At 41.2% G+C, this 26,736-nt stretch overlaps 1 protein-coding gene across 1 annotated transcript in view; it reads left to right on the top strand.

Moving 5' to 3' along the window:
* LOC139755173 (solute carrier family 12 member 9) overlaps positions 1-26,736 on the top strand; it is a 290,342-nt gene that overhangs the window by 131,916 nt on the left and 131,690 nt on the right. Inside the window, exons 8-10 of the mRNA XM_071673343.1 lie at positions 1,222-1,311; positions 13,736-13,943; positions 22,762-22,960. Coding sequence (XP_071529444.1) covers positions 1,222-1,311; positions 13,736-13,943; positions 22,762-22,960 — 497 coding nt within the window. The remainder of the gene's footprint in view (positions 1-1,221; positions 1,312-13,735; positions 13,944-22,761; positions 22,961-26,736) is intronic.

Genomic DNA, 26,736 nt, shown 5'->3' on the forward strand with positions numbered 1-26,736 from the left:
GAGATCACAATTCTAGGGTTGAGCTAAAACAAACTAGTAGTTACCCCCAGTCCCTGTATGTTATTGCCATATCAAACTCAGATCACCTCACACTTTGGCTATCAGCTTCAGCCTGTCCGCAGCTTAAGCCTGATGTTCAGTAGTGAGGGTTCCTCTGTTTGTGTTTTATAGATCGAAATACACTACTGCTCGTGTGACTAGAATCCAAGTAGTTGATGTCACACATTGTTTGTTTTTTCATTGTGGAAATGCTTGATATATACTAGATTGACTAAATCAACAGGGAAGCTTCTTAGTAAAGGGAAGTCTCTGGTTTCTTTGGTTTTAGCTTCATATCGTACCTCATTTGATATTATGCAGAAGCACACCATGAATGAAGTTTTGCACAGAGGTAGAAGATGAGGATTATGTTACAGGGTTGGCACTGTATTACATTCTCATGAGGTTACATCACAGACATTCTGCACTTGACCAGTAATAAATTCTTTATTATTGCAATTTTGAAGTAAATCATGCATCAGTATGTTCCAGAATTTTATTGCCTTTTAAGTATCTTAGACAAAGGAATACAATGGAATAGAACTGCAAGAGGCCACTGGGTCATTTTGATGCAGTTTCATATATTAGAAATCAAAAACATTAAACCAAGGACAGATGCATTTAAACCTTTACCAAGTACGAGGGCACAGATAACGTTAATCATAGACAGAAAGTGAGATATTCATTTAGTATATTTATGAGGCTCCTGCAGCTTTGAGGCTGTGCTACAATTAAAGTAAGGAAATGATGGACTCTTCCCGAGTTAGAAGTTCGTCAGGGAGAGACTGTACTTGTTTTCATCCATTGACTGTTATGTGGACTTGCTGAAGGTGACTTTTCACTCTTAGTGTAACCTCTTGCAGGCATAGTGTAGTAATACTGATGAGGTATTTTGCCACGTTCAAAATTAGCCTAAAACACATACTGATGACTTTATATCCATCACTATGAGTGAAGTCTGACTGATCCAGTCTTGAACAGGCTACTTAGATCAGTATTATTCAGAAATATAGTTGCAGTATTGAATTCTTTTTAGGATGCCTCTGCTTTGAATAGCTACTTAAGTAAGTTCAGGAGAGCCAGTACAACTAAGATTTATGAATTTTATATATCATACTCTATATTTATGTCACTAATATTGCATTGAAATATCCTCCTCAATATATCTTTTTGATTTTATAGGAATAATAACAGCAACACTGAGTGCCAGTTTAAGCAATATCATAGGATCTTCAAGAGTTTTAGCAGCATTAGCAAAGGACAACATATATGGTTAGTAGTATTCTTTGTTTGTGCTTTGCCAGAATAAGGCTTCATCATTTTTAGTCTCCCATGTCAAGTAGACCATGTCCAGCAGATTAAAAAGGGTACAAATGGGATTGCCTCTAAAGCAACTGAAGCAAGCAATCTAATATTATATACTTACCTAGAAAGTATTCTTCAGGAATTGCTCCAGATGATTATTGATTACTAAAGCTGCATTTTATGTATTCCCATTTCCTGAGATTCTTCTAAAAAATGAATTTAATAGATGCTTGATTTTAAACCATATATCCACTTAATTAAAACATTGAATAGAGGAACAGCTTGATTGTAAATTGTACATAAAGTGGAGATAGAATGACTGAAATTTTGAATTTGATACGTCTTTGAAAATGTAAAGAAAGGGTGAAGGATTAGATTGTAATATCTAAGTTAACAAGGAGAGGACTGTTGTTCCTTCAGGTAGAAGAAATTACATAAATGGGTAATGCAAGTGACACTTCATAAGCATTTCCATGATACATTTATTTCTTTATTTTCATTTTTTATATACATAATCGCTTTTTCCCGTGTCAGCGAGGTATTGCCAGGAAATAGACAAAGAATGACTCATCCACTGATATACACATATTTTTATTTATATTTATTTTGCTTTGTCGCTGTCTCCCGCGCTAGCAAGGTAGCGCAAGGAAACAGACGAAAGAATGGCCCAACCCGCCCACATACACATGTATATACATACATGTCCACACACGCACAATATACATACCTATACATCTCAATGTACACATATATATATATATATACACACACAGACATATACATATATACACATGTACATAATTCATATTGTCTGCCTTTATTTGTTCCCATCGCCACCCCGCCACACATGGAATAACAACCCCCTCCCCCCTCATGTGTGCGAGGTAGCTCTAGGAAAAACACTAAAGGCCCCATTCGTTCACACTCACTCTCTAGCTGTCATGTAATAATGCACCGAAACCACAGCTCCCTTTCCACATCCAGGCCCCACACACTTTGCATGGTTTACCCCAGACGCTTCACATGCCCTGGTTCAATCCATTGACAGCACGTTGACCCTGTTATACCACATCGTTCCAATTCACTCTAATCCTTGCACGCCTTTCACCCTCCTACATGTTCAGGCCCCGATCACTCAAAATCTTTTTCACTCCATCTTTCCACCTCCAATTAGGTCTCCCACTTCTCCTCGTTCCCTCCACCCCCGACACACATATCCTCTTGGTCAATCTCTCCCCACTCATTCTCTCCATGCGACCAAACCATTTCAAAACACCCTCTTCTGCTCTCTCAACCACACTCCCCTTATTTCCACACTTCTCTCTCACCCTTATATTACTTACTCGATCAAACCACCTCACACCACATGTTGTCCTCAAACATCTCATTTCCAGCACATCCACCCTCCTGCGCACAACTCCATCCATAGCCCACGCCTCGCAACCATACAACATTGTTGGAACCACTATTCCTTCAAACATACCCATTTTTGCTTTCCGAGATAATGTTCTCGACTTCCAAACATTCTTCAAGGCTCCCAGAATTTTCGCCCCCTCCCCCACCCTATGATTCACTTCCGCTTCCATGGTTCCTTCCGCTGCCAGATCCACTCCCAGATATCTAAAACACTTTACTTCCTCCAGCTTTTCTCCATTCAAACCCACCTCCCAATTGACTTGACCCTCAACCCTACTGTACCTAATAACCTTGCTCTTATTCACATTTACTCTTAACTTTCTTTCACACACTTTACCAAACTCAGTCACCAGCTTCTGCAGTTTCTTACATGAATCAGCCACCAGCGCTGTATCATCAGCGAATAACAACTGACTCACTTCCCAAGCTCTCTCATCCACAACAGACTGCATGCTTGCCCTGCTTTCCAAAACTCTTGCATTCACCTCCCTAACAACCCCATCCATAAACAAATTAAACAACCATGGAGACATCACACACCCCTGCTGCAAACCTACATTCACTGAGAACCAATCACTTTCCTCTCTTCCTACACGTACACGTGCCTTACATCCTCGATAAAAACTTTTCACTGCTTCTAAAAAATTTGCCTCCCACACCATATATTCTTAATACCCTCCACAGAGCATCTCTATCAACTCTATCATATGCCTTCTCCAGACCCATAAATGCTACATACAAATCCATTTGCCTCTCTAAGTATTTCTCGCATACATTCTTCAAAGCAAACACCCGATCCACACATCCTCTACCACTTCTGAAACCACACTGCTCTTCCCCAATCTGATGCTCTGTACATGCCTTCACCCTCTCAATCAACACCCTCCCATATAATTTACCAGGAATACTCAAGAAACTCATACCTCTGTAATTTGAGCACTCACTCTTATCTCCTTTGCCTTTGTACAATGGCACTATGCAAGCATTCCGCCAATCCTCAGACACCTCACCATGAGTCATACATACATTAAATAACCTTACCAACCAGTCAACAATACAGTCACCCCCTTTTTTGATAAATTCCACTGCAATACCATCCAAACCTGCTGCCTTCCCGGCTTTCATCTTCCGCAAAGCTTTTACTACCTCTTCTCTGTTTACCAAATCATTTTCCCTAACCCTCTCACTTTGCACACCACCTCGACCAAGACACCCTATATCTGCCACTCTATCATCAAACACATTCAACAAACCTTCAAAATACTCACTCCATCTCCTTCTCACATCACCACTACTTGTTATCACCTCCCCATTTGTGCCCTTCACTGAAGTTCCCATTTGCTCCCTTGTCTTACGCACTTTATTTACCTCCTTCCAGAACATCTTTTTATATTCCCTAAAATCTAATGATACTCTCTCACCCCAACTCTCATTTGCCCTCTTTTTCACCTCTTGCACCTTTCTCTTGACCTCCTGTCTCTTTCTTTTATACATCTCCCGCTCAATTGCATTTTTTCCCTGCAAAAATCGTCTAAATGCCTCTCTCTTCTCTTTCACTAATAATCTTACTTCTTCATCCCACCACTCACTACCCTTTCTAATCAACCCACCTCCCACTCTTCTCATGTCACAAGCATCTTTTGCGCAAGCTAATGCAGGAAACAGCGACAAAGTATACTATAAATAAATAAATAAATAAATAAATATAGTAGCACTACTCCTGAATCAGGAGTTGTGGGAGTATGTGATAGAGTGTAAGAAAGTAAATTCTAGATTCATATGGGTAAAACTGAAAGTTGATGGAGAAAGATGGGTGATTATTGGTGCATATGCACCTGGGCATGAGAAGAAAGATCATGAGAGGCAAGTGTTTTGGGAGCAGCTGAATGAGTGTGTTAGTGGTTTTGATGCACAAGACCGGGTTATAGTGATGGGTGATTTGAATGCAAAGGTGAGTAATGTGGCAGTTGAGGGAATAATTGGTATACATGGAGTGTTCAGTCTTGTAAATGGAAATGGTGAAGAGCTTGTAGATTTATGTGCTGAAAAAGGACTGGTGATTGGGAATACCTGGTTTAAAAAGCGAGATATACATAAGTATACGTATCTAAGTAGGAGAGATGGCCAGAGAGCGTTATTGGATTACGCATTAATTGATAGACGCACGAAAGAGAGACTTTGGATGTTATTGTGCTGAGAGGTGCAACTGGAGGGATGTCTGATCATTATCTTGTGGAAGCAAAGGTGAAGATTTGTGGGGGTTTTCTGAAAAGAAGAGAGAATGTTCGGGTGAAGAGAGTGGTGAGAGTAAGTGAGCTTGGGAAGGAGACTTGTATGAGGAAGTACCAGGAGAGACTGAGTACAGAATGGAAAAAGGTGAGAACAAAGGAAGTAAGGGGAGTGGGGGAGGAATGGGATGTATTTAGGGAAGAAGTGATGGCTTGCGCAAACGATGCTTGTGGCATGAGAAACGTGGGAGGTGGGTTGATTAGAAAAGGTAGTGAGTGGTGGGATGAAGAAGTAAGATTATTAGTGAAAGAGAAGAGAGAGGCATTTGAATGATTTTTGCAAGGAAAAAATGCAAATGAGTGGGAGAGGTATAAAAGAAAGAGGCAGGAGGTCAAGAGAAAGGTGCACGAGGTGAAAAAGAGGGCAAATGAGAGTTGGGGTGAGAGAGAGTCATTAAATTTCGGGGAGAATGGGAAGATGTTTTGGAGGGAGGTAGATGGGGTGCGTAGGGCAAGGGAGCAAATGGGAACTTCAGTGAGGGAGGCGAGTGGGTAGGTTGAATGTGTTTGATGATAGAGTGGCAGATATAGGGTGTCTTGGTTGAGGTGGTGGGCAAAGTGAGAGGGTTAGGGAAAATGATTTGGTAAACAGAGAAGAGGTAGTAAAAGCTTTGCGGAAGATGAAAGCCGGGAAGGCAGCAGGTTTGGATGGTATTGCAGTGGAATTTATTAAAAAAGGGGGTGACTATTGTTGACTGGTTGGTAAGGTTATTTAATGTATGTATGACTCATGGTGAGGTGTCTGAGGATTGGCGGAATGCTTGCATAGTGCCATTGTACAAAGGCAAAGGAGATAAGAGTGAGTGCTCAAATTACAGAGGTATAAGTTTCTTGAGTATTCCTGGTAAATTATATGGGAGGGTGTTGATTGAGAGGGTGAAGGCATGTACCGAGCATCAGATTGGGGAAGAGTAGTGTGGTTTCAGAAGTGGTAGAGGATGTGTGGATCAGGTGTTTGCTTTGAAGAATGTATGTGAGAAATACTTAGAAAAGCAAATGGATTTGTATGTAGCATTTATGGATCTGGAGAAGGCATATGATAGAGTTGATAGAGATGCTCTGTGGAAGGTATTAAGAATATATGGTGTGGGAGGCAAGTTGTTAGAAGCAGTGAAAAGTTTTTATCGAGGATGTAAGGCATGTGTATGTGTAGGAAGAGAGGAAAGTGATTGGTTCTCAGTGAATGTAGGTTTGCGGCAGGGGTGTGTGATGTCTCCATGGTTGTTTAATTTGTTTATGGATGGGGTTATTAGGGAGGTGAATGCAAGACTTTTGGAAAGAGGGGCAAGTATGAAGTCTGTTGTGGATGAGAGAGCTTGGGAAGTGAGTCAGTTGTTGTTCGCTGATGATACAGCGCTGGTGGCTGATTCATTTGAGAAACTGCAGAAGCTGGTGACTGAGTTTGGTTAAGTGTGTGAAAGAAGAAAGTTAAGAGTAAATGTGAATAAGAGCAAGGTTATTAGGTACAGTAGGGTTGAGGGTCAAGTCAATTGGGAGGTAAGTTTGATTGGAGAAAAACTGAAGGAAGTAAAGTGTTTTAGATATCTGGTAGTAGATCTGGCAGCGGATGGAACCATGGAAGCGGAAGTGAATCATAGGAGGGGGGAGGGGGCGAAAATCCCGGGAGCCTTGAAGAATGTGTGGAAGTCAAGAACATTATCTCGGAAAGCAAAAATGGGTATGTTTGAAGGAATAGTGGTTCCAACAATGTTGTATGGTTGCGAGGCGTGGGCTATGGATAGAGTTGTGCGCAGTAGGGTGGATGTGCTGGAAATGAGATGTTTGAGGACAATGTGTGGTGTGAAGTGGTTTGATCGAGTAAGTAATGTAAGGGTAAGAGAGATGTGTGGAAATAAAAAGAGTGTGGTTGAGAGAGCAGAAGAGGGTGTTTTGAAATGGTTTGGGCACATGGAGAGAATGAGTGAGGAAAGATTGACCAAGAGGATATATGTGTCGGAGGTGGAGGGAACGAGGAGAAGTGGGAGACCAAATTGGAGGTGGAAAGATGGAGTGAAAAAGATTTTGAGTGATCGGGGCCTGAACATGCAGGAGGGTGAAAGAAGGGCAAGGAATAGAGTGAATTGGATCGATGTGGTATACCGGGGTTGACATGCTGTCAGTGGATTGAATCAGGGCATGTGAAGCGTCTGGGGTAAACCATGGAAAGTTGTGTGGGGCCTGGATGTGGAAAGGGAGCTGTGGTTTTGGGCATTATTGCATGACAGCTAGAGACTGAGTGTGAATGAATGGGGCCTTTGTTGTATTTTCCTAGTGCTACTTCGCACACATGAGGGGGAGGGCGATGGTATTCCATGTGTGGCGAGGTGGCGATGGGAATGAATAAAGGCAGACAGTGTGAATTGTGTGCATGGGTATATATGTATGTGTCTATGTGTGTATATATATGTGTACATTGAGATGTATAGGTATGTATATTTGCGTGTGTGGACGTGTATGTATATACATTGTGTATGGGGTGGGTTGGGCCATCTCTTTCGTCTGTTTCCTTGCGCTACCTCGCAAACGCGGGAGACAACGACAAAGCAAAAAAAAAAAAAAAAGTACCCAATATGCTTTTATATACTGGGAATAACAGAAAATGTATCTGGAACACCTTATGAGTTATTTTGGGATAATTTTTAGAATGAAAGTGACCAAAATTAACTCAGGATGATATTTATTAACATAAAACTTCAACCTGATTACTCTTGGGATAGTTAGAGAAGGGGATAGTGCTATTCTGCACAAGGAGACATCAGAAATATGCATGGAGTAAGCACAGAAGCATTAAAAGGAGCTGGACTTATGGCTGAAGGCAATCCCTGATAAACCTCAAATATATAATTATTTGTCGGGTATTGTGACAGAGAAATTTTAACTCAACAAGCTCATCCCGCCATCTTCTTACAAGCACCATACACATCATCAAATCTCATGTATTTTCTTCACATAAGTTTTCATGCCATTTCTTGGATGTAAAATCTTTTTTTTAATGCAATCTTAAAAGAATCCAGTGAACTTGTGGCCCCTAATCCTTGGCATTATGGAGTGAGTGCTTAGAATCTCTGGGTTCCAACCTGCCTCTACTGCCAATGAGAGGTAAGGCTCAGACAGTAGTGATACAGCCCCTCCCCTAACTTTTCCCCTCATATAGCCCTGCCTCTTTTTCTCTTCACTATACCAACATTTGTGGTCTCTTTGGTAACCTCTATTCTGTTGATCACCATTTGTCTAGTACCTATCCTAACATATTTCCCTTTAAGACCCAGTTGTCAAGTGATGTCCTCATTGGCCCCTTTCTCATATCCAAGTATAATCCACCCACTCAGTTCAGCATCAGTTTCGAAGGGGACTTAACAGACTTCGAAGTTAGTGTGAAACATAGTTGATGATATTCAGTCCAAGCAACTGTAAAATAATGATGGTAGGTCAGAATGTAAGATAAACTCAGTACGATTATTATCTAACTGGAAATAAGCCTCAGGATTATTTGTGTGTGAAGAACTTGGCAGTCAATGTTGTCCCTAGCCTGTCACCAGAGTCCCATATTTGGAGAGTAGTCAGCAAGTGAAATGTCTTTGGGCATATATCAGAAAAGCTTTCAAGTATAGGGGTACGGAAATATTTAACAAACTGCTGATATCATATACTTTTCAAGTTTGATCACCACACCTAAAGAAGCACAAAGAGCTAATAGAGAAGGTCCAGAGGATGGTAACACAGACAGTACCAAATTAAGAGAGCTTAGTTAAGGAAAAGGCTGGAAGCTAAATTTACCCACCGGGAAGAGAGAAGAGTAAGGGGTCACTTGAATGCAACCTTTTGAGTTTTTAAAAGAGACCAATGATGTGAACAGAGAACAGTTCTTCCGGAGGTATAGGGACCTAGCATGAAATTAAGTAAGGAACTTGTTAAGATGGATGTAAAGAAACACCTTTATAGTATGAGAACGGTGGATGAATGGAACAGTGATTAAGATACATTTAATATTATATTTGAGAGTGGTGAGAGTAAGTGAGCTTGGGAAGGAGCCTTGTGTGAGGAAGTACCTGGAGAGGCTGAGTGCAGAAAGGAAAAAGGTGAGAGCAAAGGATGTAAGGGGAGGGGGGGGGGGGGATGGGATGTATTTACGGAAGCAGTGATGGCTTGCACAAAGGATGCTTGTGGCATGAGAAGCGTGGGAAGTAGGCAGATTAGAAAGGGTAGTGAGTGGTGGGGTGAATAAGTAAGATTATTAGTGAAAGAGAAGAGAGAGGCATTTGGACGAGTTTTGCAGAGAAATAGTGCAAATGACTGGGAGATGTATAAAAGAATGAGGCAGGAGGTCAACAGAAAGGTGCAAGAGGTGTAAAAGAGGGCAAATGAGAGTTGGGGTGAGAGAGTATCATTGAATTTTTAGGAAGAATAAAAAGGTGTTTAGGAAGGAGGAAAATAAAGTGCGTAAGACAAGGGAACAAATGGGAACATCGGTGAAGGGGGCTAATGGGGAGGTAATAACAAGTAGTGGTGATGTGAGAAGGAGATGAAGTGAGTATTTTGAAGGTTTGTTGAATGTGTTAGATGATAGAGTGGCAGATATAGGGTGTTTTGGTCGAGGTGGTGTGCGAAGTAGGAGGGTTAGGGAGTATGATTTGGTAAACAGAGAAGAGGTAGTAAAAGCTTTGCGGAAGATGAAAGCTGACAAGGCAGCGGGTTTGGATGGTATTGCAGTGGAATTTATTAAAAAAGGGGTGACTGTGTTGTTGACTGGTTGGTAAGGATATTTATTGTATGTATAACTCATAGTGAGGTGCCTGAGGATTGGCAGAATGCATGCATAGTGCCATTGTACAAAGGCAAAGGGGATAAGAGTGAGTGCTCAAATTACAGAGGTATAAGTTTGTTGAGTATTCCTGAGAAAACATATGGGAGGGTATTGATTGAGAGGGTGAAAGCATGTACAGAGCATCAGATTGGGCAAGAGCAGTGTGGTTTCAGAAATGGTAGAGGATGTGTGAATCAGGTGTTTGCTTTGAAGAATGTTTGTGAGAAATACTTAGAAAAGGAAATGGACTTGTATGTAGCATTTATGGATCTGGAGAAGGCATATCATATAGTTGATAGAGATGCTCTGTGGAAGGTATTAAGAATATATGGTGTGGGAGCCAAGTTGCTAGAAGCAGTGAAAAGCTTTTATCGAGGATGTAAGGCATGTGTACGTGTAGGAAGAGAGGAAAGTGATTGGTTCTCAGTGAATGTAGGTTTGTGGCTGGGGTGCATGGTGTCTCCATGGTTGTTTAATTTGTTTATGGATGGGGTTGTTAGGGAAGTGAATGCAAGAGTTTTGGAGAGAGTGGTAAATATGCAATCTGTTGTGGATGAGAGGACTTGGGAAGTGAGTCAGTTGGTGTTCGCTGATGGTATATACAGCACTGGTGGCTGATTCGAGTGAGAAACTGCAGAAGCTGGTGACTGAGTTTGGTTAAGTGTGTGAAAGAAGAAAGCTGAGAGTAAATGTGTATAAGAGCAAGGTTATTAGGTGCAGTAGGGTTGAGGGACAAGTCAATTGGGAGTTAAGTTTGAGTAGAGGAAAACTGGAGGAAGTGAAGTGTTTTAGATATCTGGGAGTGGATTTGGCAGTGGATGGAATCATGGAAGTGGAAGTGAGTCACAGGGTTGGGGAGGGGGCGAAAGTTCTGGAAGCCTTGAAAAATGTGTGGAAGGCGAGAACATTATCTCAGAAAGCAAAAATGGATATGTTTGAAGGAATAGTGGTTCCAACAATGTTATATGGTTGCGAGGCATGGGCTATAGTTAGAGTTGTGTGGAGGAGGGTGAATGTGCTGGAAATGAGATGTTTGAGGACTATATGTGGTGTGAAGTGGTTTAATCGAGTAAGTAATGAAAGGTAAGGGAGATGTGTGGTAATAAATAGAGTGTGGTTGAGAGAGCAGAAGAGGGTGTTTTGAAATGGTTTGGTCACATGGAGAGAATGAGTGAGGAAAGATTGACCAAGAGGATATATGTGTCAGAGGTGAAGGGAACGAGGAGAAGTGGAAAACCAATTTGGAGGTGGAAAGATGGAATGAAAAAGATTTTGAGCGATTGGAGCCTGAACATGCAGGAGGGTGAAAGGCGTGCAAGGAATAGAGTGAATTGGAACGATGTGGTATACCGGGGTCGACGTGCTGTTCATGGATTGAACCAGGGCATGTAAAGCATCTGGGCTGAACCATGGAAAGTTCTGTGGGGCCTGGATGTGGAAAGGGAGCTGTGGTTTCGGTGCATTAGACATGACAATTAGAGACTGAGTGTGAACGAATGTGGCCTTTGTTGTCGTGCACATGCAGGGGGAGGGGGCTGTCATTTCATGTGTGGCAGGGTGGCGACAGGAATGAATAAAGGCAGCAAGTATGAATTATGTACATGTATATATATGTATGTCTGTGTATGTATATATATGTATACGTTGAAATGTATAGGTATGTATATGTGCATGTGTGGACGTGTATGTATATACATGTGTATGTGAGTGGGTTGGGCCATTCCTTTGTATGTTTCCTTGCACTACCTCGCTAACGAGGGAGACAGCGACAAAGTATGATATAAATAGATAAAAAGATTATATTTATTATATTTTGTCGGTCTCCCTCGTTAGCGAGGTAGCGCAAGGAAGCAGACGAAAGAATGGCCCAACCCACCCACACATACGTCCACACATGCACATATTCATACCTTTACATGTCAACATATACATATATATACATACACAGACATATACACATGTACACAATTCACACTTGCTGCCTTTGTTCATTCCCGTCGCCACCCCGCCACACAAGAAATGATACATGATATAGATACATGAGATTGTATAATAGTAGAGAACATTCAAGAAATAATGCCCCAGGAGTGGGAATCTCCATCCCCACGACAATACAAATAGGTAATTACAAATAGTTGAATATACCCTTTTCAGCTCTCTCACCAGTATTCTCCGTACTACCACAACCTCTCTCTTATCTTGCCATTTCTTGCTCAGTCGACCCTCACCACATCACATGTTCCTTAAGCATTTCATTTCCATCACATCCACATTTTTTGCGAATGCCTTCCATCAATGGAACACAATTAGGATGACTTAACCATCATACATACCCCTCTTTGCCCTCATGGACAATCACCTCTCTTTCCACACTTTCTTCTCAGTACCCAGGACCTTTTCCTTCTTCACTTACTATGTGAATCATTTAAGTTCCTATAGTTCCATTTTCTGCCTTATCCACTCCATCTAAAATTGGTTAAGGGGCCCTCATTATGTCGTGTCAGATTCCTGATATACAGATCCCCAAGTGTAGTACAGGTACACCACTGAATTTCCGGCAACTAATGGTTCAGCACCTCCTTTAGTCAGGACAAAATTATGTGAGAGAGCTTGAAATTTCCACAGCCACCAGACTAGTTTACTGGGCGACCACAGATGGCATTGTGTGTAGGGCGCACTTATTTACATTCTTTACACTGCACTTGTTGGTGGTGATACCTCAATTCTTTGAGATTCTTAGCTTATTTTGCTTAAATTTTACCCTAGCTATGGCTTCTAAGACATGAGAGTATCACTCATGGTGTCAAACATAAACACCAATCCATATCAATCCAAGATAAAGGAGAACTGTTGGAAAGAATGGACCGTGGTGTTTTGGTGCGTACGCTGTGTGACATCTACAGTATTGGTTCATCAACTGTTTATGATATAAAGAAGCAAAGGGAGAAAATATTGAAATTCTATGCAGTCAGTGATTCCAAGAAGCAAATGACGATTTAAAAACTATGAAAGATGGTAAGAGTGCTGAGCACGATCGAGTGATGATGGAAGGGTTTCAACAGCGTCATAGTGATGGAGTGGACTTGTTAGGTAGCATAATAGTGGACCAGGCTAAGTTGTTCCATAAAGAACTTAGATTACAACATGAGCGTGACCATAGTGAAGGATGGCTTCAAAGATTCAAGAAGCATCACGGAATTTCCCTGAATAAAGTGTGCGGAGAAAAGCAATCTGCAAACCACGGAGTTCTTGAGTATGTGGACGAATTTGCAAAACTCGTAGCTGATGAGCACCTCAGTCCTGAGCAGGTGTATAATGCAGATGAAACTGCATTATTCAGGCAATGCACACCTATGAAAACACTAACAACAGAAGATGAAGAAGACCCCACAGGATTCAAACAATCTAAGGACAGCCTTACCATCTTAGAGTACTCAAACATTTAATATTTGTTTAATTTGAATTTCTAGCAGTTCATGGTTTACTTTAGACACATGGGAGATGTATGATTAGTCGGTTAGAGGTGTGTTGATGAATTTTTATTACATGACCACGGTTGGTCTGGCAAAATGGTTAATCCGGCAAGGCTTTGGAACCAAGAGTGCCGGAAAATCATTGGTGTACCAGTACTGATGTTTGGGTGCATAGCTATCAATGTTTTATTTGTCTTATCACATATGTCTAAGATGTTACAGGCCTTTTGTGAAAGTGTGCTTCCCATGTGTGCTACCACAAGATGAGTATGAAATGGAATGTTTGGACTCTGCTGGGACCACTACACTTAAAACATTAGAAATTGTTATTGATAATGTGGATTGATGTGTATGTTTCTTTATCTGTAAGTTAAGCTAAAATTATTTCAGTGTCTGAATCTATATTACAGGCAAAATGACTTATTTCATTGGGTTAATGTCTTGTGGAAGTAACCCAGTGGGTGCAGTGCTGGTGTCATCTATATTGGTGGAAGGTGTCCTGCTTATTGGAGGACTCAACACAATTGCCAAATTCACCTCCATCTTCTTCCTTCTTTCATACCTGGCAACCAATTTAGCATGTCTTGGGCTGGAATGGGCTAGTGCTCCCAACTTCAGGTTTGTTTATGTTTTCTTGTAAGTGTGATTAAATCTATATATTTTCTTTTTTAGTCATGTAGTGAAAAGATGTATTACATGTTATATTGGGTATAATCTTCATTGTGCGGCTGCATGTTACTGATACTTCTCAAAACATGTTGTACTTTTTTTCTTTTTTTTTTTCTTCGCTGTCTCCCGCGTTTGCGAGGTAGCGCAAGGAAACAGACGAAAGAAATGGCCCAACCCACCCCCATACACATGTATATACATACACGTCCACACACGCAAATATACATACCTACACAGCTTTCCATGGTTTACCCCAGACGCTTCACATGCCCTGATTCAATCCACTGACAGCACGTCAACCCCGGTATACCACATCGCTCCAATTCACTCTATTCCTTGCCCTCCTTTCACCCTCCTGCATGTTCAGGCCCCGATCACACAAAATCTTTTTCACTCCGTCTTTCCACCTCCAATTTGGTCTCCCTCTTCTCCTCGTTCCCTCCACCTCCGACACATATATCCTCTTGGTCAATCTTTCCTCACTCATTCTCTCCATGTGCCCAAACCATTTCAAAACACCCTCTTCTGCTCTCTCAACCACGCTCTTTTTATTTCCACACATCTCTCTTACCCTTACGTTACTTACTCGATCAAACCATCTCACACCACACATTGTCCTCAAACATCTCATTTCCAGCACATCTATCCTCCTGCGCACAACTCTATCCACAGCCCACGCCTCGCAACCATACAACATTGTTGGAACCACTATTCCTTCAAACATACCCATTTTTGCTTTCCGAGATAATGTTCTCGACTTCCACACATTCTTCAAGGCTCCCAGAATTTTCGACCCCTCCCCCACACTGTGATCCACTTCCGCTTCCTTGGTTCCATTCGCTGCCAGATCCACTCCCAGATATCTAAAACACTTCACTTCCTCCAGTTTTTCTCCATTCAAACTCACCTCCCAATTGACTTGACCCTCAACCCTACTGTACCTAATAACCTTGCTCTTATTCACATTTACTCTTAACTTTCTTCTTTCACACACTTTACCAAACTCAGTCACCAGCTTCTGCAGTTTCTCACATGAATCAGCCACCAGCGCTGTATCATCAGCGAACAACAACTGACTCACTTCCCAAGCTCTCTCATCCCCAACAGACTTCATACTTGCCCCTCTTTCCAAAACTCTTGCATTCACCTCCCTAACTGGGTATGAATATTATTTTTTAAAAAGAACAGATTTTATTACAGATCATAGATTTTTATGAATATTTCTAACACTCCATTCTTTTCAAAAGAATTGAGCTGTAAGTTCACAATTCCTCTCTTGATATTCCACCTTATTTGAATCCCTTTCACACTCCCTAACTCTGCCATTCCACCTCACTTTGGTCTTCTTGGAGACATAATTCCATTTATTATATTCTGCTACACTTCCTTCCCTGTTGTAGACTTTCTTGGATAATACATCTTATTGAAAATCTCCGACATATCATGGTTTAAGAACCATGCCTATGGCAAAAAACATGCTAACAATTAAGTACTGAGACATTTTTTTTATTCATAAACTCCTGCTGTATAGACAAAGTCCTTCATGGAATGAGTATAGCAGAATAAGAATAATATTATGGATAAGGCAGGTGAAAATCCAAAACTTTCCTATAAATTCCACAGAAGTGTTGTGTCAGTTAAGGAGCTGCTAATCAGTTTAAGGGATTCAAAGGGTAAAATAATAGAACAAAATGTAAGGATATGTGAAAAACTTAATAAGCTAAGTTTTTTCACAGTGGAAGACACTAGTGAGATGGGGTGGAGAGGATGCTGTAGGAAACTGAGATATCTAAAATGGCCATTAACTAAAGGGTCTTGATCCATACAAGGCTCATGGTGTTGATGAAATTCCACCTTATGTGATGAAGATGTGTGTAGATATGCTAGAGAGACCTCTTGAAGCACTGTTCAAGAAATTGCTGGAGAGAGGCAGTGTGCTGAGGAAGAGTGTTTGAAAAAGGCAATCATCATACCCATATTAAAAAGGACCAGTCACTCTTATGAGTGTGGTCTTTAAGATACTGGAAAAGTGAATCAGAAACCAAATTGATGATTTCTACAGATGAGAAATGGCCTAAGTTGGAGGCAACATGGGTGTAAGGAAAGGTCATGTGTAATGAACCTCTTAGGTTTCTATGAGAATTTGAGCTTATACCTTGACTACCACACAGCATTTGACACAGTAGTGCATGGCAGGCTGATTAAGAAGCTAGAATACCACACAGGAATCAGGGAGAGGCTTTTCATTGGATAGAAGATGAGTTTAGTGGAAGGAAACCGAGGACACATGACAGTGAAGCCTCCTCTGTATGGGTAGAGATCACTTGTGGAGTACCCGAGGGTTCTGTTTAGTGATCTGTTTGAATGACTTGCCTAGAGGTAAGGATTCCAACCAGAATATGTTTGCAGATGATGCAAAAGTCATGAGGGAAGTGAAAAGTGAGGAGGATTACATTAGCGTACAAGGGGACCTAAACAAACTCCTAAGTTTATCTGATATATGGTTCATGAAATTCAGTCCAAGCATATGTAAGAAATGAGGATGGGAGAGAGTAAGGGAAGGCCTCAATATAATTATTATCTAACGGAATGAGCTTCAGGATTTTGTTCGTAAGAGGGCCTTAGGAGCCAGTATCGTTCCTATCACCAGAGACCCACGTCAGGAGAAAAGTAAAGGAAACAAGCTGTCTCCTGGCAAATATCAGAATTGCTTCCAAGTATATGTATAAGGAAATGTTCATTAAAGTATTCATATCCTACAAAATGCCAAAACTGGAATAAGCTTATTAGGTTTGGTCACTGCACCCAAAAGAAACACATAGAGAAGGTCCAGAGGAGGGCAACAAAGTTACCAGAATTAACAGAGCAGCTACTGGGAGAGACTGGAGGCTGTAGATTTACCCACCTTTGGAAGAGAGAAGAGTGAGGGGTGACCTAATCATAGCCTTTAAGTTTTGAAATAGATCAATGATGTGGACAGTGAACAGTTCTTCAAGAGATGTAGGGATAGATTAACCAGAGGATATAGCATAAGATAAAGCATGAAACCTGTTAAAAAAGATGTAAAGAAATACTTTTATAGTATAAGTGGTAGATGAATGAAACAGAATATCTGAGGATGTGAGTAATGCAGTCATCTTACATAAATTTAAGAAATTGTATAGTTGTATGGTAGTAAATATTGTTCAAGGGATGAGGCCCAACAAGTGTAAAACTCCCTCCCCCTACAGTACAAGTAGATGAATATTGATAATGATGAAAATGCTTGAAGTATATATAAGATGTAAACTTGAATACTGTTGTGTTCTATGGTCACTAGTAAAACATATTGAATTAAACAGGATAAAGAGAGTGCAGAAGCATTTCACCATTAAGGTAAATGGATGAGAGCATATGGACCACCATGAATGATTAAAAGAGCCTCAGCATTACAGTCTTGAGCATTGGAGGGAGTGATATTCATGAGCATGCCAGGACCAATTTCTATGCAACTTTTGGTGTTGCCCAGAACATTTCTAAAGGCTCCTGCATCCCAAGACTACATCACTTAAAGTAGTAGGGAAATGTAAATTTCTCTGCAGAGAAGTTCTTTGATGAGATTGTGCCTCTTATGATACAGGCTCACCAAAGGTGACTTTTCACTTGTGGTGTTACCTTGAGCAGCTAGAGTCAAGTAATGCTGGAGGGAGAGCTGTATGTAATATATGCCTGGTAACAAATATGGGGAATAAAGAACAATGTTTAAACCTGAAAGCATTCAGGCAAGATGAGTAATTCATGGAAACATACCAGAAAAGCAAGGAAGCTGGAAGGATTATTGAATGTGATACTGGTTTATCTAAGATATTTAAATGAAGTGACTAAAGAAACATTCAAAAGAAGGTTAGACTCGCTGTTGTGGTCAATGATGAACCTAGAATAGGTAATATGCTAAAGGAGCAGTTGCTGAAAAAATTGCATGGAGCATCATGCTAGACAAGTAATAGGGAGAGGAGAGGGTGTTGAGAGAAGTATACCTCATCAGCATACAAGTTAAGTGGGGAGTGCATCATGCTAACACTGCCAATATAGCAAAATTTGTCATAGGTGCTCTTAGGTAGGTACATGGACAAACACAGGACTACACTTTATGACCTATGTTCCTGCCCAATGGATGTGGCTAGCATCTTGAGCACTGAGGGAGTTCCATGATGATAGAAGGGACCCCTGGGATGGAAAATAAGTAAGAAAACAATGTAAGAATACTTATGATTTGTAATGATAACATCAAAAAATATAATGATTTATGGCAGAGTACACACCATTGCATTTGATTGGAACAGGTTAGATACATACAGTCTGGACACCTTGTAACCTGCATTTTCACATCTATATTAATGCTTTTCCTTGAATACTAGCTCACATTGTCAGAACTAACACCTGTAAGGTTTATCTCTCTTTATGAGTCGATTATGTACAAAATATAGGCAAAAATACAAGAAAGAAACCCACCATGTTGCTGTAAACATGAGTGTTTAGAAGCCTTATCATGCCTTATAACCTGCATTTCACATTCATTACTTGCCAACATTACCAACACTAACACCTACAGGCTTTTTACACTTTATAAGTCAGTGACATACAAAAACGTTGACAAAATTTCAAGGTATATACCCACCATGGTGCTGTAGACACATTTGTTTAGGAGCCTTCTCAGTTCTTGTAACTTTCATTTTCACATGTAAACTGTAGCTTTTCCATTAGTGCTTCCCCAGATTACCTGCACAAACACCTGCAGGCCTTTTTCCAGACATTGTGGATCTGTTGCACATGAAAGTAGGCATAAGCATGAGAATTAAACCCACTTTGGTGCTGTAAGCACAAACTTGAGGAGCCTCATCTTGCTTTATTACATGCATTATCACAGCAAGACTGGTGCTTTTTCCCTTGAATGCTTGCCCACAATACCAACACTGACATCAGTTGGCCTTTTTCCAAGCATTATGGATCTCTTCCACAAACAAAGGTAGGCAAAAATATGAGAAATAAACCCACCTCAGTGCTATAAACATGAACATGAGGAACCTCATCACACCTCATGACTTGCATTTTCCTTGAATGCTTTCCCACATTACCAACACTGACACCTGCTGGCCTTTTCTCAGACATTATGGTTCTTTTGTACACACGAAAGTAGGCAAAAGTATTAGATCCACTTTTCTCTGGTAAACACAGCGTTGAGAAGAGTGCTCAAAATCAGCTGCATTAAGTGCTAGTTGGCTGAACACTGAAGAACACATGCTATTTCCATTGGCTGAGGATGCAGCACAGAGAAATGGATTTTCATCTTGTTTTGTAATAAAGAAAAAAGAATACCAACAAGAGAGAATATTGTAATGAAACAGCACCATACAAAGCACCACTAACCAAGGTGTCCTCTTACATCTTATCTTCTGAGCAAAAAAGTAATTGATCTCCCAAATAACCAAGTGCTCACAGATGCTCATAAGGCTCTGCCTCTGGGAAAGAAGTGTTTTTCATCCTGCAAAACCTATATTTCATGCTAGAAAGAATCATACTTGTGTCTACCTTTTCTTCCCTGTGTCTGTACATATTGAATCTATGAAAATTATTTAAAAGATTTGTTTGTAACTTTCTTGAGTGATCAGGGCCTGAACATACAGTGAATTGAACATGGAGTGAATTGGAACAATGTGGGATACCGGGGTGGATGTGCTGTCACTGGATTGAACCCGGGCATGTGAAGATTCTGGGGTAAACCATGGAAAGGTCTGTGGGACCTGGATGTGGAAAGGGAGCTGTGGTTTCGGCGCATTGCACATGACAGCTAGAAACTGAGTGTGAACGAATGTGGGCTTTTTTTGTCTTCCTGGCGCTACCTTGTTGGTGGGGGAGGGGGGATGTTATTTCATGCGTGGTGGGCTGGCGACGGGAATGGATGAAGACAGCAAGTATGAATGTGTACGTGTGTATATATATTTATGTGTGTATGTTTATGTTATTTATACGTTGAAATGTATATGTATGTATATATGCGTGTATGGGCGTTTATATATGTACATGTGTACGTGGGTGGGTTGGGCCATTCCTCATCTGTTTCCTTGCACTACCTCGCTGATGCAGGAGACAGTGATTAAGTATAGAAATAAAAAAACTTTTTTACCTGGTGATTCAATAATGCACATAATTTTTTACCTCTGTCATTTACAATGAGGACCCCAAACCTGCCAGTTAATCATCCTGTTGTTCTCTGCCTATCCATTCTTGTCACTCATCTCCTAGTTTCTCCCCTGGATCTAGATCCAGTATTGTTCTTTCATCGTCTCTAGAATGCATCTTAAACCTCCTCATGTTTTTCAATACTTGGTGCATACCCTCTTGTACTTTAGATATGCTCTATTTCATGATTGGTTTTTACTGTTACCCTATGATTTTTGAACAAATACAAAAAAGGTGCAAGAGGTGAAAAAGAGGGCAAATGAGAGTTGGGGTGAGATAGTATCATTAGATTTTAGGGAGAACAAAAAGATGTTCTGGAAGGAGGTAAATAAAGTGCGTAAGACAAGGGAGCAAATGAGAACTTTAGTGAAGGGCGCAAATGGGTAGGTGATAACAAGTAGTGGTGATGTGAGAAGGAGATGGAGTGAGTATTTTGAAGGTTTGTTGAATGTGTTTGATGATAGAGTGGCAGATATAGGGTGTTTTGGTCGAGGTGGTGTGCAAAGTGAGAGGGTTAGGGAATATGATTTGGTAAACAGAGAAGAGGTAGTAAAAGCTTTGCGGAAGATGAAAGCTGGCAAGGCAGCAGGTTTGGATGGTATTGCAGTGGAATTTATTAAAAAAGGGGGTGACTGTATTATTGACTGGTTGGTAAGGTTATTTAATGTATGTATGACTCATGGTGAGGTGCCTGAGGATTGGCGGAATGCGTGCATAGTGCCATTGTACAAAGGCAAAGGGGATAAGAGTGAGTGCTCAAATTACAGAGGTATAAGTTTGTTGAGTATTCCTGGTAAATTATATGGGAGGGTATTGATTGAGAGGGTGAAGGCATGTACAGAGCATCAGATTGGGGAAGAGCAGTGTGGTTTCAGAAGTGGTAGAGGATGTGTGGATCAGGTGTTTGCTTTGAAGAATGTATGTGAGAAATACTTAGAAAAGCAAATGGATTTGTATGTAGCATTCTTGATCTGGAGAAGGCATATGATAGAGTTGATAGAGATGCTCTGTAGAAGGTATTAAGACTATATGGTGTGGGAGGCAAGTTGTTAGAAGCAGTGAAAAGTTTTTATCGAGGATGTAAGGCATGTGTACGTGTAGGAAGAGAGGAAAGTGATTGGTTCTCAGTGAATGTAGGTTTGCGGCAGGGGTGTGTGATGTCTCCATGGTTGTTTAATTTGTTTATGGATGGGGTTGTTAGGGAGGTGAATGCAAGAGTTTTGGAAAGAGGGGCAAGTATGAAGTCTGTTGTGGATGAGAGAGCTTGGGAAGTGAGTCAGTTGTTGTTCGCTGATGATACAGCGCTGGTGGCTGATTCATGTGAGAAACTGCAGAAGCTGGTGACTGAGTTTGGTAAAGTGTGTGAAAGAAGAAAGTTAAGAGTAAATGTGAATAAGAGCAAGGTTATTAGGTACAGTAGGGTTGAGGGTCAAGTCAATTGGGAGGATAGTTTGAATGGAGAAAAACTGGAGGAAGTAAAGTGTTTTAGATATCTGGGAGTGGATCTGGCAGCGGATTGAACCATGGAAGCGGAAGTGAATCATAGGGTGGGGGAGGGGGCGAAAATCCTGGGAGCCTTGAAGAATGTGTGGAAGTCGAGAACATAATCTTGGAAAGCAAAAATGGGTATGTTTGAAGGAATAGTGGTTCCAACAATGTTGTATGGTTGCGAGGCGTGGGCTATGGATAGAGTTGTGCGGTGGAGGGTGGATGTGCTGGAAATGAGATGTTTGAGGACAATGTGTGGTGTGAGGTGGTTTGATCGAGTAAGTAATGTAAGGGTAAGAGATGTGTGGAAATAAAAAGAGCGTGGTTGAGAGAGCAGAAGAGGGTGTTTTGAAATGGTTTGGGCACATGGAGAGAATGAGTGAGGAAAGATTGACCAAGAGGATATATGTGTCGGAGGTGGAGGGAACGAGGAGAAGTGGGAGACCAAATTGGAGGTGGAAAGATGGAGTGAAAAAGATTTTGTGTGATCGGGGCCTGAACATGCAGGAGGGTGAAAGGAGGGCAAGGAATAGAGTGAATTGGATCAATGTGGTATACCGGGGTTGACGTGCTGTCAGTGGATTGAATCAGGGCAAGTGAAGCGTCTGGGGTAAACCATGGAAAGTTGTGTGGGGCCTGGATGTGGAAAGGGAGCTGTGGTTTCAGGCATTATTGCGTGGCAGCTAGTGACTGAGTGTGAACGAATGGGGCCTTTGTTGTCTTTTCCTAGTGTTACCTCGCACACATGAGGGGGGAGGGGGATGGTATTCCATGTGTGGCGAGGTGGCGATGGGAGTGAATGGGGGCAGACAGTGTGAATTGTGTGCATGGGTATATATGTATGTGTCTGTGTATGTATATATATGTGTACATTGAGATGTATACGTATGTATATTTGTGTGTGTGGACGTGTGTGTGTGTGTATACATTGTGTATGGGGGTGGGTTGGGCCATTTCTTTTGTCTGTTTCCTTGCGCTACCTCGCAAACGCGGAGACAGCGACAAAGCAAAATAAAAGAAAATAACTTTTATGTGATTCATGCATTGTTTTTCCTTTTAGGCCAACCTTTCGTTATTTTTCTTGGTGGACATCAGTTCTTGGGATAATAGGGAATGGTGCAATGATGTTTGTGATCAGTCCATCAACAGCTGGAATCTGCATTATTGTTTTGCTGGTATTAGTCATCATCCTCCATCTGCAATCACCCTCAGAACAACACCAGTGGGGCTCCATATCTCAGGCTCTTATATTCCATCAGGTAAGGATAACCATAAGGATGAATATATGGTTATGAATTTTGTTGAATATAGATTCAGTAAATCTCAAAGTTTTTTTTAGGTATATTATTAGGAAAAAGATTACTTGATCATGGTTCCCTTCGTCTATAAGCATGTTTTCACTTCTGTTGATGATGTTGTAGATAAGATAATGCCTGTTTATGCTTATTGATGTGTTGGATTTTTCCTTTATTTAGATATCCATCTGTATTATCATACAGACCTATAGTGGTCTTTTCCATCACCAGAAAGATACAGGAAAAAATTCTGCTTTCATCAGTACCACACATCTGTCGTTGTAAGTGCGCAGTTGTTGACTTACAAATCATGATTATGTGGATAACGCTTGGGAAATATATAAATATTTAGATGACCAAGGTAGTGAGGTGGAACACCTACAATATGAAACACTTTGTAAGGAAAGTGAAAGAGAATAACATGAGATATGTGAATATATATAACAGGGTTGCAATTGTTCATGATTTTATAATTTCCTTTTCATGAATTGTGACTACCTTAATTACCCCCATTATTTTAAGAATCATGAGTAAAATACTCATATTCATGATAGCAGCCAAGTGAGAGTATTCACATTTAAATCATTCTGTTAACTTTCCCTGGAGGCCTCTCTTGCTTAGGAAGATCGTTTAATTCTTGCAGTCTCTCCTCATATGGATTGTTATGCAAGGACTCATTTTAGTTGCTCGTTTGCTGCACAAGAAAGATCAAGAGAGGCAAGTGTTTTGGGAGCAGCTGAATGAGTGTGTTAGTGGTTTTGATGCACGAGACCGGGTTATAGTGATGGGTGATTTGAATGCAAAGGTGAGTAATGTGGCAGTTGAGGGAATAATTGGTATACATGGGGTGTTCAGTGTTGTAAATGGAAATGGTGAAGAGCTTGTAGATTTATGTGCTGAAAAAGGACTGATGATTGGGAATACCTGGTTTAAAAAGCGAGATATACATAAGTATACTTATGTAAGTAGGAGAGATGGCCAGAGAGCGTTATTGGATTACGTGTTAATTGACAGGCGTGCGAGAGAGACTTTTGGATGTTAATGTGCTGAGAGGTGCAACTGGAGGGATGTCTGATCATTATCTTGTGGAGGCTAAGGTGAAGATTTGTATGGGTTTTCAGAAAAGAAGAGTGAATGTTGGGGTGAAGAGGGTGGTGAGAGTAAGTGAGCTTGAGAAGGAGACCTGTGTGAGGAAGTACCAGGAGAGACTGAGTACAGAATGGAAAAAGGTGAGAACAATGGAAGCAAGGGGAGTGGGGGAGGAATGGGATGTATTTAGGGAATCAGTGATGGATTGCGCAAAAGATGCTTGTGGCATGAGAAGAGTGGGAGGTGGGTTGATTAGAAAGGGTAGTGAGTGGTGGGATGAAGAAGTAAGAGTATTAGTGAAAGAGAAGAGAGAGGCATTTGGACGATTTTTGCAGGGAAAAAATGCAATTGAGTGGGAGATGTATAAAAGAAAGAGACAGGAGGTCAAGAGAAAGGTGCAAGAGGTGAAAAAAAGGGCAAATGAGAGTTGGGGTGAGAGAGTATCATTAAATTTTAGGGAGAATAAAAAGATGTTCTGGAAGGAGGTAAATAAAGTGCGTAAGACAAGGGAGCAAATGGGAACTTCAGTGAAGGGCGCAAATGGGGAGGTGATAACAAGTAGTGGTGATGTGAGAAGGAGATGGAGTGAGTATTTTGAAGGTTTGTTGAATGTGTTTGATGATAGAGTGGCAGATATAGGGTGTTTTGGTCGAGGTGGTGTGCAAAGTGAGAGGGTTAGGGAAAATGATTTGGTAAACAGAGAAGAGGTAGTGAAAGCTTTGCGGAAGATGAAAGCCGGCAAGGCAGCAGGTTTGGATAGTATTGCACTGGAATTTATTAAAAAAGGGGCTGACTGTATTGTTGACTGGTTGGTAAGGTTATTTAATGTATGTATGACTCATGGTGAGGTGCCTAAGGATTGGCGGAATGCGTGCATAGTGCCATTGTACAAAGGCAAAGGGGATAAGAGTGAGTGCTCAAATTACAGAGGTATAAGTTTGTTGAGTATTCCTGGTAAATTATATGGGAGGGTATTGATTGAGAGGGTGAAGGCATGTACAGAGCATCAGATTGGGGAAGAGCAGTGTGGTTTCAGAAGTGGTAGAGGATGTGTGGATCAGGTGTTTGCTTTGAAGAATGTATGTGAGAAATACTTAGAAAAGCAAATGGATTTGTATGTAGCATTTATGGATCTGGAGAAGGCATATGATAGAGTTGATAGAGATGCTCTGTGGAAGGTATTAAGAATATATGGTGTGGGAGGAAAGTTGTTAGAAGCAGTGAAAAGTTTTTATCGAGGATGTAAGGCATTTGTACGTGTAGGAAGAGAGGAAAGTGATTGGTTCTCAGTGAATGTAGGTTTGCGGCAGGGGTGTGTGATGTCTCCATGGTTGTTTAATTTGTTTATGGATGGGGTTGTTAGGGAGGTAAATGCAAGAGTTTTGGAAAGAGGGGCAAGTATGAAGTCTGTTGGGGATGAGAGAGCTTGGGAAGTGAGTCAGTTGTTGTTCGCTGATGATACAGCGCTGGTGGCTGATTCATGTGAGAAACTGCAGAAGCTGGTGACTGAGTTTGGTAAAGTGTGTGGAAGAAGAAAGTTAAGAGTAAATGTGAATAAGAGCAAGGTTATTAGGTACAGTAGGGTTGAGGGTCAAGTCAATTGGGAGGTGAGTTTGAATGGAGAAAAACTGGAGGAAGTGAAGTGTTTTAGATATCTGGGAGTGGATCTGGCAGCGGATGGAACCATGGAAGCGGAAGTGGATCATAGGGTGGGGGAGGGGGCGAAAATTCTGGGGGCCTTGAAGAATGTGTGGAAGTCGAGAACATTATCTCGGAAAGCAAAAATGGGTATGTTTGAAGGAATAGTGGTTCCAACAATGTTGTATGGTTGCGAGGCGTGGGCTATGGATAGAGTTGTGCGCAGGAGGATGGATGTGCTGGAAATGAGATGTTTGAGGACAATGTGTGGTGTGAGGTGGTTTGATCGAGTGAGTAATGTAAGGGTAAGAGAGATGTGTGGAAATAAAAAGAGCGTGGTTGAGAGAGCAGAAGAGGGTGTTTTGAAGTGGTTTGGGCACATGGAGAGAATGAGTGAGGAAAGATTGACCAAGAGGATATATTTGTCGGAGGTGGAGGGAACGAGGAGAAGAGGGAGACCAAATTGGAGGTGGAAAGATGGAGTGAAAAAGATTTTGTGTGATCGGGGCCTGAACATGCAGGAGGGTGAAAGGAGGGCAAGGAATAGAGTGAACTGGAGCGATGTGGTATACCGGGGTTGACGTGCTGTCAGTGGATTGAATCAAGGCATGTGAAGCGTCTGGGGTAAACCATGGAAAGCTGTGTAGGTATGTATATTTGCGTGTGTGGACGTATGTATATACATGTGTATGGGGGGGGGTTGGGCCATTTCTTTCGTCTGTTTCCTTGCGCTACCTCGCAAACGCGGGAGACAGCGACAAAGTATAAAGAAAAAAAAAAAAAAAAAAAGTTGGGGGCCCAAATCTGCACTGCATATTCAAGTTGTAATCTGATTAGACTTAGGTATAGTGACAACATCACATCCTTATCATATGTTCTATCCTAGCACTTGTAACCTATCATATCACCTGGATAACACAAGTTCTTCCTACTTCTACCCTTCACACAGAACTCCTTGTCCTGATGTCTGACTATGGAGTCTCTGACTAGGATGATGCTACGATCATCCTGTA

Source organism: Panulirus ornatus, chromosome 18 (genome assembly GCF_036320965.1).
Source record: "Panulirus ornatus isolate Po-2019 chromosome 18, ASM3632096v1, whole genome shotgun sequence".
Lineage (NCBI taxonomy): Eukaryota > Metazoa > Arthropoda > Malacostraca > Decapoda > Palinuridae > Panulirus > Panulirus ornatus.